The sequence below is a fragment of the Mesoplodon densirostris genome, chromosome 9, assembly GCF_025265405.1.
Source record: "Mesoplodon densirostris isolate mMesDen1 chromosome 9, mMesDen1 primary haplotype, whole genome shotgun sequence".
Classification (NCBI taxonomy): Eukaryota; Metazoa; Chordata; class Mammalia; order Artiodactyla; family Ziphiidae; genus Mesoplodon; species Mesoplodon densirostris.
In genome coordinates, this window is record NC_082669.1 from 88,621,943 (window position 1) to 88,636,535 (window position 14,593).

General features: G+C 37.8%; 1 protein-coding gene across 2 annotated transcripts in view; it reads right to left on the reverse strand.

Annotated features, from left to right (window-relative positions):
• The window catches only part of GRM8 (glutamate metabotropic receptor 8), a 764,868-nt gene that overhangs the window by 141,876 nt on the left and 608,399 nt on the right, over positions 1-14,593 (reverse strand). For both annotated transcript variants that reach the window (XM_060107898.1, XM_060107899.1), the window contains exon 7: positions 6,074-6,210. In XM_060107898.1, the coding sequence (XP_059963881.1) occupies positions 6,074-6,210 (137 nt within the window). The remainder of the gene's footprint in view (positions 1-6,073; positions 6,211-14,593) is intronic.

Sequence of the window (14,593 nt, forward strand, 5' to 3'; positions counted from 1 at the left end):
GGTAATCATTACATATTTTAATTCATAGTTTGTTCTTTAATCTGTACCTTCTAAGTATGCTTTTATTATAATTATTCAAGTGTACAGTTACCTTTAATGGAGTAAATCATTTGCTATCTGGGAGTTTATTTTATTTATCAATTTATATTATTATATTATATTATTTATATTTATTTATATATATTATTATATATATTATAATTATTATATATTATTATTTATATATATTATTTATATTATTTATCAATGGCTTAGCATCCTGCCTGGCAGGGAGCAGTCACTGAATAAATAATCTATGCATAAGTCAACTTCCTAATCAATAATCTTGGATCAGTGCTCCACATTAAGTCAGTATTTAGAAAATATCAGCATATTGTTCATGACATATTCAACAAGTCCTTACTGAGCCCCTACTCTGTACTAGCAAGAACACAGTTAAACTTTAATTACCTTGACTTTGCTTGATGTCTCAAAAACATGAATTTACCAAATGCTTATTTTCTCATAAACAAAAATTAGTTACTGACCCCAAAATGACTTACTTTGAAAAGAATAAATTTGTATCTAGTGAACAAAAATATAGTTTTGACAACTAATCATCTTGTTACAAGGAAAGGAAGCAAAAAAAGGCCTTGTCTGAATAGAATATAAAGGCAGGAAATAGAGTGGCATTTAAAGTCCTATTGGAATGTAGTAAAGGGTCTCAGAGAATTGACTTCACATTCATACTTTGTAGGATGGGAAAAGCTTTATATAATGCTTGTCTCACAGGGTGAATGATCTTTTATATGCACTGACTATCATATGAAAGAGCATTCTCAAATGCAGGCAACTTTGCAATGGGGAAACAGGCAAAGAGGAAACGCATGGCTCCTAAGAGTCAAGGCAAATAAAGGGTCAAGCGTCCCCTCGAACATTGTTTCCACTCCATTCACTCTGTCCTTTACTTCAAGGCTATTTCAATACCCTTCATCATAGAAAAGCTGTTCCTCTATGACATTAGGGAATCTAGTGATTTTGGTTAAAAACTTTTGATGTTTATCCAAAGCAATATAACCATGAGGCAAATGAGGGGACTCAGAAACTTCCTCTTTCTGTATTTCAAGCAGGTTGAGGAACCCCTGGTATAGCATATATCTGCCTGACCAATGGCAGGCAAAGACATATATTCAATTAAAATATCATGTTATAAATACTACACTAGAGGTACATAGAAAAGACGGATTTAATGCACTAAATCAGAAAGCTTGCTTGAGTTTCTGGTTGTCCCCAAAGCACTGACTCATGAAGCCCACTTTTTTTTCAGACCAAAATAAACATTTGGGGTTTATTATACAGGCACAGACGAGTTATCATAGTGTAGCTCTTTTTACAGTTACTCCCTACTCAGAACATCAAGATAAAGGCAGAAAAGACTTTTCATATATGGAATTTCAGATTGCAATACCCATTACAGGGTCCTCTGAAATAGGCTGTTTTTCCTGGCAAAACAAAACAATATTTTTATTACCATATTTAACACTGAATATGTAGCAGGCAGTGTTCTAGGATCTTTGATATGCCATTTCCTTTAATTATCTCAATAACTCTATGAAGTAGTTATGATCGTTTCATGCAGATGAAGAATCTGAGACTCAAAGAGGTAAAATAACGTGCCCAAGGCTCAGGAATGGAAGGTTGGAACACAAAAATCTTCTTTCTGACTTTGAGGTCTTGTTTTTGACCACTATGCATTGAAATACCAATGCATTTGATCTTCATAATAAGCCTATTTATTGTCCCACTTAACAGATGAGAAAACTGAGGGTCAGAATTCAGTACCTGGTCAAGAGTTACTTTCATCTATGGAGTGGCCCCACACAAAATGAAATGAAGCCCTTCTCCTTCAAATCACCCTTTCCAATTGACTCCATGCTGCTCACAATAAAACTTTCTTACGAAGTCATTATCCTTTACTATCTTTATTTATCTTCAAATAATTTATTTGAATAAAAAAAGAATAAAACAAAACAATCAAAAACTATGTCTCATTCTTACAATAATCTAGAAAGAGTAGCTCTGGTTGGAAGTACAGAAAAGTGAGCCCTCAGTTATTTTAGGCCCATTCAGTAGCCTCCATACACCTTCTCCCTGTGGACTCGAAGCAGCATATGGCTGTTCTTTTTGCAGTTCAGGCTCCTCTGTTTGCTCTGAACCTCTAGGTTATAGTACATTTTGTAATCACTAATAAGGACCACCTGCCTCTTGAGAGATTCAGCCTCATAAAACGGAGAAGCCTAATTGTTCAAAGTCACTCTCAGGTAGACAATATGCCCTTCACGCGTGGACTGAGATTACTGAATAAAAAACCGAAATCAAAATAAACAGTTCTACTAACTCATTGTAATTGCTAAGTTAAGAACATATGTTAGTGCCATAAAAAAGAAAAAAATATATTTAGAACAATGAAGACAATGCTTTTGAGGAAATAAAACACCTCATGATTTTCCAGGAAAAAAATAAAAGAATAACCTACTTTTACAATTTCTTTCACTCCACTAAGATATATTCAGGGAAAATTTATTGCACTCATATATGCATAATCATGCACACTCTGTGCACAAACTTAGCCTATGGTTGAATTCAGTCAGAAAAACTGGCTCTTTGAAAATAAGCCGAATTCAATCCAATAACTGGCTGATAAATGCTTACCATTGAGAGTGTGAAATCTATTGCAAATCTGGTTTAAGAGAATAAGAAGGGATGGAGTACATTGGGAAGAGTGCCTTCCCCTGCCATCATCACAACCCCCGCCAGCAGTCAGACCAGATTCGGGGCCTGTCTCTGGGCTGCAGGTGCAAAACCACGGACATACCTTCATCTGTGGGCTTCCCCACTGCACTAGAATTGTTGGTTTGAGTGTCTATCTATCCTTCCAGTCTGCAAGCGCCCTGAGAGCGGAGTTCACATTTTCACTCTAATCCCAATACTTAGCATGCAGATGTGCACAGAATGAATTTATCCAATCCATTCAAAAATAACTACCTAAGTGACAATATCTAGCCACAGGCTACCATAGGAAATGAAACTACATACTTACATTAAATAAAGTTTACTTTGTAAGTGCAGATAGATTTGCTAAAGTATTAAGGCCAATACTAAAGGCAGGCAATGGGCTATAGGGACAAATGGTCCCCATTTTAAGTGAACATATTCTGAACTCGCTAAAGCAAACTCAGGTGCCTCTTCTGACAGAATCTTCACTTCTCTACTCACCACACTCATGCTCAGATCTCCCACTGACCACACAGAATCACGAGGCACTGGATTAATAACAGGTAATGTTTATGGATGTCATGTGTGCCAGGCCCTGGACTAACTGCTTTACTGTATTATTTCATTTAATTCTTATTACAACCATCTAAGGTAGGTGCTATTAACGTTTCTACTTTATAGATGGCAAAACTGGGCAAAGCATTTGTTTGGTGCCTTGCCTAAGATCTAAGAAGAACTTCAGTAAATCTGTCACTTTCCAAGGAACCCCTACTCCACCTTCACACAGATGACTAATCCTGTTCCCAAGGAGAAACATTTTGTTTGTCCTGATAAAATTCAGAATTCAACCCTTGACGTATGACCTCTCTTCACAAACTAATTCACTCTCTTCTGAGAGTTGATTCTCTCTGTTTCAGTAAAGCTAGCATGGCTATGTAGTTATAAACGATCATAATCATGCATGAGAAATAATTCTTACAAATCATTTTGATATATTTTATGAGCAATAACACAATAATAAACATAAAACTTTTCATGCACCATAAATGTACATAAAAGAGCAGCTTGAGATTCAACATAAAGTTTTATAATAAATATATATAGAGAGAGAGATGTGTGTGTGTGTGTGTGTGTGTGTGTACGTGTGCTGGTGTGTATAATTATTTTAGGTATCTTCATATTATATATTAATGCACATATTTTTCAACCATTGAACTTTGTTATTTAAATCCTTAATCATAAGAATATAGTAAGCAGTTTGGCATTCATAAAACTCAGATAAAAAGTAGCTTCCCTATTTTAACCCTTATCAAATTTTCTTTGTTGTGTTTAATTATTTTATTTCACAGAGGTCCACTGTCAAAAGGGCTTCTGCCGAGAAGCAACTGATTTTCAGATTGGCATCAATAACCCACAGAGCTATCAAAGCTTTGTTTCCATAAGTTTGGGTGGTAGGACAAGGGATAAGTTTTCATCAGGCTGCTACATGTAGTAAGGTGTAGATACGTGGTCTTACGAAGTACAACCATAGTTGCAAATATGAGCTGTCTTTGTGCATTATTGAAAGCAGAACTGTGATAATTATCAGGAAGTCATTACGGAGACAATAAATCATAAATATCCTAGTTTTCTTATTTCTCATTATCTGCTTTTCTGAGAACTATGGTGACTGGTGCTGCATAAACATAGCACTTCAGGGGCTATATTTGGACATACAGAGGTGAAAAATGTATTAAAAACACCAAACTGATGTCTTTTGAATGGGTTCAAACACAAGAAAGCACATACACACGTGTAAAACACACACAGGCAAGAATAATCTCTCTCCCCACCCTCATGTATGTCATAAGAGTTTACCTTCCAGCTAGGATAAGCTGTAGCTAGGAAATGAAATTAATTATTCATTTAAGAAATGAACTCAGCTCTCACAGTGTTATGGTAGCTTTGAGAATCAAGAAGAGGAGGTACTTTTACTAGAGGAAGGAGTGAAATACACAATAGAACAATATAACAGTAGAAGAGTATGTTTCTGGTTTATCAGACACATTTTAAAAGCGCCTCACTGCCTACAGGGGAAACACTGCTGCTGTAGTGATTCCTCGGCCACTCAGTTCCTGTAAACAGTCCAATGTTACAGATGTATGAGAGAATGTATTATGAACATTAATGTTCATGTATGAAGGAACTCTGATCCTTAGTTGCGACCACAGAGCACACTCCTTGTTTGTCTAGACCAGAAGGAGCCGGCGTGCATAGAGATGGCACCACAAGCTGTTAAATTTTGAAATGATTCCTTACCCCGTGATAAGCGGATGCTTCTCCAACCACTCCTGTGCCCTCCTCACGCAGCCACTGCCTGCCCTCTGCCCTGTGACTTCCTGGGCCTCCCTATCCGTCAAGTTCAGGATGGGCTTCCTGCTCTGGAGCCCCTTATGATTAGTGGGTGCTGGTAACAGACAGCGCCCCCCAGTGCCCCCAAAGACCCCTTCCCTAGGATAGCCCCTCTGGAGGGCAGCTAGACTCATCTGACAGGGCTTCTCTTCCAGCCGTTATCCCACGTGCCAGCCCCACCTGGTCCCAGCAGGAGACATAGCCTCAGGTGATGGTGACAGAATGACACTGGGCAGGCAGATGACCAACTGCCTTTGGCACCAGCCCCAGGCTCTGCGACCTCGCTTCCAGCTGGGCTCTCCAAGTTCCCCTCACGTGGCCACTTGTAGGAACTGCAAAATCTGTGGGCCTTGGGCCTTCGTGGCTCTCCAGGGGGACAGGGACAGCTGGCAGCCCTAAGGGCTGTTAAAAAACTGAACATCTCTTTTGGGTACATTAACTTTCTCTGATGTTGTGATTCAAAGAGGTAATGTAAGTACAGATCATGACTGACTTCCAACCAGCAGACGTAGCTGCAAGATCTCAACTTATGATGTGGCAAAGGTGAAGCACACTTATTAAGCACCGACTTTGTCATTCATGGCACAGTTTGTCACCCCTCCCCCCAAAACACACACATACACACACACTGTGCAAAGGTTTGAACAACTGAGCCTTTCAGAAAAGTATAAAGTTTCCCTAAATGTATATTTAGTCACTTAAAAGAAAATGAGATCTTTCATTAAATCCCTACAGAGAGTAAATATCTCTACAGACATTTAAGACTTCTCATAACATTTTAAAGTTGAAGAAGGATCAAATCATACATATTCTGAAAATACGTTTACAAGAAGATCAATTCTAACAAATGTTATATTATACACTTAAAAGTAAAGCGTCTCTCCTTGAGAACAATATACATAAAGTATAAGTTTATATTGATACTTGCTTTTAGATGAAGCTGATTGGTCCAGTGCCCAATGATTTTGTATTCTGTACTTTTGTTGGTTATTTGATACTGGAAGATATCATAACGACCAGGAGCGTCTCCATTTTCATTAAAAGTGACCGGTGTCCCAGCACTACCTATAAATGTTTAGAAAACAATGTTAACTTTTCAGTGAGATAGACCACTGGGCTTATTTCTCTCTAAGAAAAAAATGGTAGATAAAAAAATATTGTGCATAGTAACAGATATGAAGCTAATAATCCATACAAGGTCATTCTTGGTAGCATAATATCTGACATGAAAAGAAGCCCAGACATACTTTCAGGAAGAAGATGTGCTTCATTACGCACATTAGAAAGTAAATGATGAGAATCCAAGTTAGGTGACAAACGTAACAGTTAAATATATAAAAGTTGATAGGCTGGACAGCCAATAGTGGCTACGGAGAATGGCAGTTAATAGAGAAGAGTGTAAACGCCTTGAAGCATAACAGCTATTGTACAATATGAACTATGAACAGCAGTTCAAAATGTGGCAGGAGAACGTCGCAGCCAGATTCCCTAGAGTTTTACTTTATTCTGACTTGAACTCCACTCAGAAGCAACTGCCGTATTCGATGTCTCTTCTAAGCCTCTGCTTTTGCTACCTCTGCCCAAGAGTCTATCCATGTGGGCTACGTTTAGGATCCTCTCAGTGGGTGAGGCAGTGGTCACTGGGAAGTCCCAACTCCACTCAGATCATAAAAGTTCCCTCAATTCACTGTGATAGTGCAATACTGGTGGAGCAGCAGGATGCAAGAAATGTCATCTTTCTAACCTTCCATTTCTCCCGGAAGCTTTCATCTTTTTCTCTTAATAGCTTCTGCTCACTTTTACTTTCTCTCTCATTAACTTTTACATAATCACAGGTTTTAAGAGTAGAAAGGGATCACTACCCACAATGTTTTCTTGTTCCATCTATAGCCTCACTTTCTATATAGAATTTCCTTTCCTCTACTAGCCTTTGGAGGCTGCCCACAGCCCACACCTTCATCTTCTTGCCTTACTCTTTACTATCTTGACAAATTCACCTGACGTCAATCCCTTTTCTTTGTGCCAATCTTCTCTCTGCAGGTTCCCTTCCCTGAATTTCTTCTCACCGTATACCGGATTTAATTTCTATACTATACTAGAAACTGTCCCCTTCTTGCGATCTCTTTTCTATATTTTACTCCCCCAAAATATATACTACTAATAGTTTTACATGTCAACTCTATATATTTCCATCTTACAATGAGTTCCTTATTCTACTTGTGGACTTTTAAACTAAAACCAATAATCACAAAAGTCTAAAGCATTCCTCTTTGGAATCTTCCTAAAATTTGAATGCAGTGTGAAGCCTCTGATGAGATGCCTGGTATCTGCAAAAAAACTGCTAAGGACACAAGAGATGGCACAGCATGGAGGAAAGAGCACTGTTTTGAGAGTCAAGAGCTGCACATTCATGCTCACTTTGCTTCTGCATTTATTTTCACAACTTATGTACTCTCTTTTCTTCACTTGTCACATAGGGACTTAAACAATAAAGATGAACATATTTTGAAGTCTCAAAAGATCTATATGCATTTAAATTATTATTACTAGTTCACATGGGAAATGAGTTCATATATAAATCAAGAAAGAAATAGGGAATTAGAGAAAAAAATAGGAGCTCTCCAATCAACCACTATCTTAACTACTCCTTAGACACTCAAGTGGAAACCCATGTGCTGTAACTGATCAAAACCTTTTCTAACTCCAAGTGAACGTGAGCAGGTTGACTTTTAAATCCTCATATTCCTCATCTGTAAAATGGGAGTAATAATAACACTCACAGAGTTGCTATGAAAATTAAACAAATGCAAAGAACAATGCATGTGGTAATTAAATATTATGATGATGATGATGATGATTCACCCTATATGTATTCTCAGTACATACCAATGCAGAGTAATAGACAGGATATTAAACATTCTTTAAGTAATATCTAGACAAAGGATTATAGAAATTCAATGGGTAAGAGACTACTGGATGGAAAAATACACATCAGTTATGAATTTCACATTAACATCATCAACAAGTCCTGACATTTACATACCATTTCAAAATTCTGATGTCATACTCCATGAATAAAGTATTATTTACTTTTGTCTAACTACATTCCCCAATGTTGTCATATTCCTCACTGAATAGCTCCTTATCTCCTACAACAGCATCCCAATCTTTTTTACCATAATGATAACCAGGCTAGGAGAATGTCACTTGTGTAACACATTCTCATGAATGTACTCTTGAGTTATATATAATTCTTAGTGTGCTAGCTGTTTCTATATCTCTTTTCTCCAACTCAAGAAGGTATACTGGAAAGCAAGCTAATGAGAGCTGTATTATCACAAACATAATTGTCCAACTTGGATGCTTCAATATAATTATTAATAGCAAGTTACACTAAATTTGGCATTGCACCAAGAGGCAATATACTAAAGTATACATACTATATATAAAAGTATAATATACTAGAAATGTGGGTTTGGGGGCCAGATCATCACACTCAAACCCCAGCTCTGGCACTTATTAGATAGATGATCTCAGGTGAGTTCCTTGATCTGTCTGTTCCTCACTTGGCTCATCTTTAAAATGGGCTAATTGTAATTCCCATCTCAGAGGGATATGAGGATTAAATGAATCAATATACAGAAAACATTCAGTAAATAGTAAGCATTGTATAAATATTAACTATTATTTCCTTTATTGTTTTAAGGCAGTGCTGTGTTTGAGATCCAGGGTCTATATGAGCGCGTAAGAACCTCTCAGTGAGCATGTGTGGCTTTTCTGGAGTCACCCTTTCTAATCCTTGTTCTCCTCTACTAATACAAAGCCAAATATACCTAAAATCCAGTTCTTTAAATTCACCATGCCCTTTCTCACAATCCTGTTTCGCATGTTATTTTCTATAAGTTCACTTCCTCCTTTTTCCTAACCTTTCTTCTCTATATAATTCCTTCAAGATGTGTCTTAAAGGCACACCTTTAAGGATCCTTATCTTCTAAATCTGGAGCAGGGACCCAAGTGCCTCTTCGTGTCCTGTCCTTCTCTATCATGGCACTCACTGCTCTCTGTACACTTGTACTATCCATCCCCATTCCTGATCAAAACATTCATTCAACAGATATTTATTGAGAGCCTATTACATGCTCAATACTGGGTGGACCCTCTGCCTTCCTCACAAGACCATGGTCTCCTTAATAAAGGCAGAGTGCATTTCTTATCTTTGTGGGCACGGCACCGAAGACTGCTTGATATTGAGTGTGCAATCAATAAATTACAGTAGAGCATGAAAGAGGCATCCACAAACGATTCCAAGCAAATCCACATTCAGCTTCTTCATAGCATTATTAACTTCACTTATATCAGCTCTCATCTTTTATGTTCACAAATGAAGGGACCGAATCAGTCCCTTTTACACTGTTATCAGTGTGATGTTAGAAACCACTCTTGCAACTTGTTTTACTAATCTGATTTCTGATCTTGGGCTAGGCTTGCAGTTGAATTACTTCAACCCTTTCAACAAAGAACTGATTCAATTGCATATTGGCTTATCTCAAATAATTGCCCTGGTACTGTGGTCTATGTAACAAAGAACACCCTTGAGTAACCACGAGAGGCTATGTCGTTTATTAATTTCAACAAGTAGAAATTTGAATGATCACCCTTTGTACTGAAACTGGGCACCCTGAAAGACAGAATTAAGCAGCATTTTGTCTAGAAAAAAACTTGAAACGACAAACGTCTCGATATATCCATCAATGTATTATGGTTTACTAACAACACAAGTAAGAAATATAATTATATTTTGTTAGGCTAAATTCATATATATATAGTAAATTATGTTCCAGCAAGTTTTCTTGTGTTTCTTTCCATCCTAGACTTTAGTTATTTCAGAAATTTTTATGTGCACTAATTTTTACATACTCTTTAATCAATGTGGGTTAGTGGAGAAATGGAAACAAACAACATGGAGGTGGAGGTAACTTTTACTAGTCAGATACTGCTCTCAGAGTCTATATATCACTTTGGATATTTTCTGTTTAATATGAAATGCATGGAAAAAAGTGTATTTTCATTACTAGGCATGTCAAGCACTCCAACGTGCTTTTGTAGGAAAAATGACCTATCCAATGAAGATTTTATTTGAAAATACTGGCTCTGTTGAATATTGTTCTGGGGAAGATTATGAGCTTGGGATTCAGGGACTGGCGTTTGCTTTCTGGCTCTGCCAGTTCCCTGTGTAATCTGGGCAAGTTACTCTCCAAAAACCTGTTTTGTCAACTGTCAAGAGAACATTATAACCCCAACCTCCCTGGGCTATTACAAGGGCTGCATGAGACGATGCATGTGAAGCACTTAGTATGTGACTGGCACACGACAGGCGTGCAATATGTGAAAACTATCATCATCATTATCCATTCTCTGCCTACACTTATGCTCCCTTGATCTACATTTTCTTGTTTCCACAATACAAAAGGCAATGCAAGAGTAGTTCATTCACCTTTATGTGCAAATATTATATATAAATATATTTATAAGTGTAAGCCACTCAGTGTATTGTCATATTTATTACTTTCATTTCTCTTTCTTGCTACAAAACTATCCCTTTTCCTTCTCATAACCACCTGTGCTATTGGGTAAGCAGGAAAAAATAAGCAAGGTAAAAATAAAATCAGTTAATTTAGTAATTTTTAGCACCCTTCAAAGAAGAATGAATATATGTGATTGAAGTCATTGACCAAATGCCATAGGAAATAGCAACTTTCAACAGAATCTCAATTATTCATGCTCTCCCTTATCCAATTTATTTTTATCAAGTATTCATTACAACAATAAACAGAGCTATATATTTGACTTGGAATCATATGATCATTTATGTAGGAATCAGATTACTCTTACATATCTCAGTTACTTAGCCTTTGTTCACTGAAAACTTCAGCATTTGGTGCACTGTATTCCCTTCCACCCATATTCCTGTTGTCATTTCTAGTGGCTTCATCACACACCTGAATGACTCAGCATCCTGGCCTCTACATTAGCTGACTTTCACACTTTCACATGCATTTCACCCGCCACTACCATGATCAGAATCTAAAATCAGTAACTACATCATCTCTCAAATTTTGTTCTCTGGATACCACCTTCTTCCCCCACTGCAACAATTCTATGAGCCCCTAAATATACTGATTCCTTTATTACCCCAGTTTCTCAGTGTATTTCACCCCCATGATAGTTTCTCTTCCATCCTAGCCTTGCATAGGTTCTATGATGTTCCTTCCAAATGCCTTCTGTCCATTTATACTCCCCTCTCTGTCCAATTTTATTCCTCTACCAAAACACTCATGATTGAACTCAATTGTACATCTTCTTTTCTTCTACTCAAGCAGCTGAATATTGTTTGAAAAAGTCATAAAACTTTACTGCCTGGCAAGGCCAGGACTAGACTGAAGTATGTGAGATGGCCTGTGCGTGACTGAGAGTGGGTGCCTCCCTAAATTCTGCTCATTAGGTGCCCCACTGCTTCATCTAGTCCCGACCCTGCTCTCTGGTCTTACCTTAAATTCATGACCTCAGCTTCCAATGTGTAGTCAACACTGCTTTCTGATTCTACCATACTTTCCCAGTGAATCCACTTCCCCCACTTCTGGATGACTAACTGTTTCATGTCGCACACATCCAACATTCTCCTCCCGGTCGCTTCAGCTTGTCTCAGACTTTCTCACGGAGGAAAAGCAGCAATAGGACAAAGACTTCCTCCTCACTCCCCAACAAAGCCTACCTGCATCTATGCTCATATGATCGCTTCCCTCCTGCTGAAACACACGTCCCTCATCCAATCAAAGGCGTATTCCTCCCCTAGTGCTAGGACCCCCCTTCACTCTCACTCTCTGTGCACTTTGTCTCACAGTTCTCTTCTTTCTTTTACATCAGCAGATTTAGACTGTCTGCAGTGGTCCCTTCAGTTTACAACTGAGTTCTCATAGCTCTCATCTTAAAAAAAAAAGAAAAAGCAAGCAAACAAATCCCATTACTAACCCCACTGCCTCATTTATCCACTCTGCTTAGCAGTAAAAGAAAGCTTTTTGAGTGAGCTGTCCTCACTCTGTTTTCTTACTTCCCATTAACACATCAGACCATGTTAATTCGAAATGTAACTTCATACCTCCACTGATGAGTCTCAAATGTATACACCTAGCCCTGAGTGCAGACTTACCAATTACCTGTATCTCTACTTGGTTGGTTGATAACCATCTTACTCTTTACATATCCAGACACAACAGTCCTCACTCAAAATATGTTCCGCACAGTCTTTTTCCTCTTAGTAAGGAACTGAGGACTGTCTATCCATTCAATCAATTCAAAAACCTAAGTTAAAACCCCACATATAAGTGTAAAACACAAAGAGTGAACGTAAACTATGGACTTTAGCTAATAGCAATGTATATCAATATTGGTTCCTTAATTGTAACGAATGTACTACATTAATACAAAACATTAATAACTGGAGAAACTGTGTGTGTGGAAGTGTGGAATATGGGAACCTTCTGTACTATCTGCTCAATTTTTCTGTAAATATAAAGTTGTTCTTCAAAGAAGTTTTAAAAAGTAAAAGAAATAAGAAAATTATTTTCATTAAAGCATTTGTGTAACCCAATATATGCAAAGCATTATGACATCAAAATGTAACCAATATACAAACATTAATGAGATACTTTACACTTTTTTATATATCACATCTTCAAACTCCTGTGTATACCTTAGACTCACAGATAATTGCTATTTGGACTAGCTGTATTTCCAAAGCTCAATAGCCATCCCTATTTAATAGTGCAGGCCTAAAAGACTAATGATTTCAGCAGTTATTGCTCTAACCCTCCAGTCACTGGGGAAGAAGTCCACGGCTGAGCCTTTCTGATCTGGCCTCCACTTCAATTTCAACTGGACCGACTCCCCACCCCCGCCTTCAATAGTTTCTCCCCTAAAAAGGTGTGGATTCATCCAAGTCTGACCCATGGCTCAGTGGATGCCAGAACTGGAGAAAAGATCCTAAAATAAAATTCAAACTGCCCCAGTGGTAAAAACAAACAAACAGCCCACATCTAAGACATTAACAGGTCCTGTCTCCAAAACATATCCAGAATTTCCTCATTCTCTCCATTTCCTCTTCTCTGCACTGGTCCAAGCTACTGTGATCTCTCCCTGAACTCCTATCCCATATCTGTGTTCACAGTGGTGAACAACAATCCACTCTCCGTCCTGCGGCCAGAGTGATACTCTGAAACACACATCAAGTCAGATGGCTTCTCTCCCTAAAATCATGCAGTGCCTTCCCATTTCACTAAAATAAAACATAAAGTGTTTATCATGGCCCTTAAGGCCTTGTTAATTCTCCAGTCACTTGTTTCTATACTTCATCCACCCCGGGATCCTTCTGTTCCTCAAACACATGACGTTTGCTCTATTTCAGTACTTTGGTGTTTCTTGTTCTCTCTCTCCTTCTCTCTTTCTCCAATGCTCTTCCCACCTGGATCTTTGCATGGCCTGGCTCCTTCTCATCATTTAACACATACACACTACGAAATACAAAATAGATAACGAACAAGGACCTACTGCATAGCACAGGGAACTATACTCAATATTTTGTAATAAACTATAAGGGATAAGAATCTGAAATGGTTTTCTTTATCTGATTATTTTAGTGTGTGAAACAAATAGGACAAGGAATGCAGTTGAATGGCATTTCTAATTCTCTCAGCCAACCCTCCTTCTTGATTTTTCCATCAAGAAACTGAACTGACGGGCTTCCCTGGTGGTGCAGTGGTTGAGAGTCTGCCTGCTGATGCAGGGGACACGGGTTCGTGCCCCAGTCCAGGAAGATCCCACATGCCGTGGAGCGGCTGGGCCCGTGAGCCATGGCCGCTAAGAAGAAACAGAACTGACAATTGTACTTTCTCTTCTGGAAATGTCTTTATGATCTTGCCTTAAAGGTGTTTTAAGAATGAAAAGTGTCATTATCAGGAATGAATAGCACAATTTGAGAAGTAGAAATACAACCTTAACTGTACTGATGGTACTCAAATAAGCTGATTGAACATTTAAAATAAGAAAAAAAACATTATTTAGTGATACACATTTCAGGGAAGCAGATGAATTAAGAGGTTTAAATAAAATCTCTTATAAGAAAAGTGACCAAGGAGATGATAAGAATATCAAATGTTTGTTTAAAGGAAAGAAATGCAAAAGAATATGTAATAATTAGGCAATATTAAGTAATACATTTTAAGAGGAATTTGGGAACAAACCGAAATGTGTTGCAATCCTCAGATCTCAGTATATTTTCATTCTCTGACGGAAAACCTCTTTTTATCTAGAGCAAGTTAAGCCTTTTATTGTTTCTTTCGTGGGGGTATTTAATACCTTATAGATATTTATTTGTATATATAACTTCCATTAT